The sequence below is a fragment of the Tachypleus tridentatus genome, chromosome 7 (assembly GCF_004210375.1).
Source record: "Tachypleus tridentatus isolate NWPU-2018 chromosome 7, ASM421037v1, whole genome shotgun sequence".
NCBI classification, from domain to species: Eukaryota; Metazoa; Arthropoda; class Merostomata; order Xiphosura; family Limulidae; genus Tachypleus; species Tachypleus tridentatus.
The window spans coordinates 124,500,873-124,504,158 of record NC_134831.1 but is presented as its reverse complement, the minus strand read 5'-3'; the positions used below and the strand labels follow the sequence as shown (position 1 = coordinate 124,504,158).

Below are 3,286 nucleotides of genomic sequence, written 5' to 3'. Positions count from 1 at the left end.
TAACTTTGTGCCTAATCAAAACATATATATGAACAAAAGATTCTCTGAAATGTTTTCTAAGACAGGGAGTTCCTAACTGGTGCCTGCACCCCTAGGGGTGCGAAGATGATTCCCAAGCGGTGCGAGGATGCCCATGAATAATTAAAGCAAATCTCTGTTTTACATAAGAGTATGCTTTATATTTCTCCTAAGAAGAAACATTTTTGCTTCAGCAGTGTTCCGAGATAAAGTTAAACCTAAACCTGATTTCCTAATGAAGTGGTAAAGTTGCATCAGATTCCAATACAAGGTAAACAAATGGGTATGTCATTTGGATAGACGAGGCAGGGACGCGTACAGGACACGTGCGCAACACGAGAGAGAGGGAGGTTATCATCACGTCTCAGTCCACACCACCCATCCGTGCCATCAACACGTGAGTTATGGTCCCCTGTTTCAATGTTATTTTTTTTCGATGCATAACAGTAGGGTGGAAGATTGGTTATGTATTATTTCAGATTTTGCTTTCTACACATTTATTTAAATGAGCGATGGGTTGTTTACATAACATACATCATCACTGTAGCAGTGTAGCTGTTACAATATTTCATAGAATGTATTGCCATGCCTACAAATCTACTGATTAAACCAGGTATTTTCAGTCTCTCCATCACATATTTTAGAGATAATTCATAAAAAAAAGAAAACACCTACACATGAATGTGTTTCTTTTCCAGATTTGTCTGCAGTATGTCGAAGAAACGAAAGTGGAATGACGAATATGTCAAGTTTGGTTTCACCTGTACTACAGAGAAGGATGGGACACAACGTCCACAGTGTATCCTGTGCAGCACACTCTTTCTCCAATGCGAACTTGAAGCCATCAAAGCTTGATGAACATTTCAAGAACAAACATGGTGGCAGGGATGCAGGAAATGACATTGTGACATTAAGGGTCAAAAGAGCTAGGTTTGATCAGGTTAGCACATTGCCGACTTATGGATTTTCGCCAACAGAGAAACCTTTACTGCGTGCTTCTTATGAAGTTGCATACCAGATTGCTAAATCAAAGAAACCCCATACAATTGGTGAGGAACTGATCAAGCCATGTGCCCTTGAAATGGCAAAGATTGTTCTCGGCAAGGAAGCTGAGAAGAAACTCCAACAAGTGTCTTTGTCAAATGATGTAATCCATAACCGAATCATCGACATGAGTGTTGACATCCTGGAACAAGTTGTAGCTGTCATCAAGGCTAGTCCAGTTAAGATTAGCCCACAAGTGGATGAATCAACAGATGTATCCAACTGTTGTCAGCTATTGGCAGTAGTTCGTTACGTGAAGGAGAAAAAAGTGGAAGAAAGTTTCTTTTCTGTCAGTCCAAAGACAACTGCACAAGCTATAGATGTGCTTAACAAAATACAAGAATTTTTTCTCAAGAAACGAACTTCACCTTCACAAAATTGGTTCAATATGTACAGATGGTGCACCAGCAATGCTGGGCAATCATTCTGGGTTTGCTGCATTAATGAGGAAAGAAGTTCCTAATCTGAAAATCACTCACTGCTTTCTTCATAGTCACTCTCTTGCAGCAAAGACATTGCTCCCAGATCTCAAGAAAACTCTGGATATTTGTGTCAAGGTTGTAAACTTTATTCGCAGCCGAGCTTTGAATCATCGATTGTTTCAGTCACTTTGTGAGGAAATGGGTCAGGAACACACTGTTATTTTGTACCACACTGAAGTGAGGTGGTTGTCACGTGGTCGTGTGCTGTTTCGTGTGTTTGAACTGAGAGGAGAAATTCATCAGTTTCTCCGTGAAAGGGTACAAGAACTGGCTATATATTTCAAAGAACCTAGTTTTGTTCAGATGCTTGCCTATTTGGCTGATGTGTTTTAGCTCTCAATGAACTCAATCTCTCTCTGCAAGGAAGGGGACTCAACATTGTGGCTGCAAGCGCGAAATTGAAAGAAAAACTTGTCTTGTGGATAAAGCGTGTGAAGATGGGGAATTTGGCAAATTTCCCCTGCCTGGAAGAGACAGTCACAGAAAATTCTACCCTGCATCCAGACTTTGTTGCAAAAGTTGTTGAACATATGCAGATGCTGCGTACTTCATTTGAGGGTTACTTCTCGTGTGGAGGGCTGCAAACCTATGACAACTGGATCCTGAATCCTTTCATGCAGAATTTGGAAGATGTCAGCGGCATCAAGGAAGATCTCATCGACCTTAGACACAATCGTGAAATCCAAATGGAGTTCACCAATAGTCAGCTGGAACACTTCTGGGCTTCAGCTGGAAGCATACCCTGCATTAGCGAAGAAAGCTCTTGAAGTGCTGGTACCATTTGCAACTACTTACTTGTGTGAACAAGGATTTTCTTGTCTACTTCACATCCAAACAAAATGCAGAAATCGGCTGGATTCTGAACATGACATGCGAGTGGCACTCAGTACAAAGACGCCAAGATTTGATGCCATCATAGAGAAAAAAAACAGCAGCAACGAAGTCACTAAGTTTACTGTGCATTACAGGCTAAATAAAAACATCATTAACAAAATTGAAATTAATTTTTCATTATGTACCCCGAATTTTTGTCTTGAAAAAAGGTATGCTGTATGTATGAAGATTAAAAAAAAATTTTTGATTACATCAACTTTGTATTTTTAGCTTTTCTTATATTTAAGTTTCCAGGGGGTGCGAGAAATGATTACTGATTTGAAAGGGGTGCAAACACTGAAAAAGGTTAAGAACCACTGCTCTAAGAGAAGATATTTTAAAATTAGCCTCTCTCTAAAAGCTCTTTACTTACTAATAAATTATTTTCCTATTGTTTAAGTAATACACATTAATTTATCAATAATGTTCATATTTATGGAAGTTACAACAGTAGCATTATTTGTTATATTAAATGGATTGTTCGAAGAATATTACAATAACAGGATTTGTACTCTGTGTGACTGGCAGTACGTACCAGGTTCATAAGTGTAAAAAAAACTACTGGCTTTGGGCTCTTTTGTATCCAACTGACTCGTGTGTAAACGTTCATACTATGTGAAATGTAGGTGAAGATGGTACAGAGGAATTACGCTGTCACTGCAAACTTAGGAACATCAAAATGGTGAAATGTAAACTATTTTAGCGGGCTGGTTAACCTCACAGGTGTGGAACAACAGTTTTGGGCGCAAGTCTCTATTGAAGCTATTGGTTTTGAGTAGGATCAACTTGAGAAAATAAACTTAGACAATGTGAGAGACTAAGAGGATGAAGCTAACAGGAAAACATCAAACAGGAATGTGCACAAAAAT

General features: G+C 39.0%; 1 protein-coding gene across 1 annotated transcript; it reads left to right on the top strand.

Annotated features, from left to right (window-relative positions):
• Positions 1-760: 760 nt before the first annotated feature.
• LOC143257796 (protein FAM200C-like) lies at positions 761-1,877 on the top strand. Its single transcript, XM_076516828.1, has 2 exons — positions 761-1,276; positions 1,404-1,877. The coding sequence occupies exons 1-2, from the start codon at positions 761-763 to the stop codon at positions 1,875-1,877; spliced, it is 990 nt and encodes a 329-aa protein (XP_076372943.1).
• Positions 1,878-3,286: the final 1,409 nt, after the last annotated feature.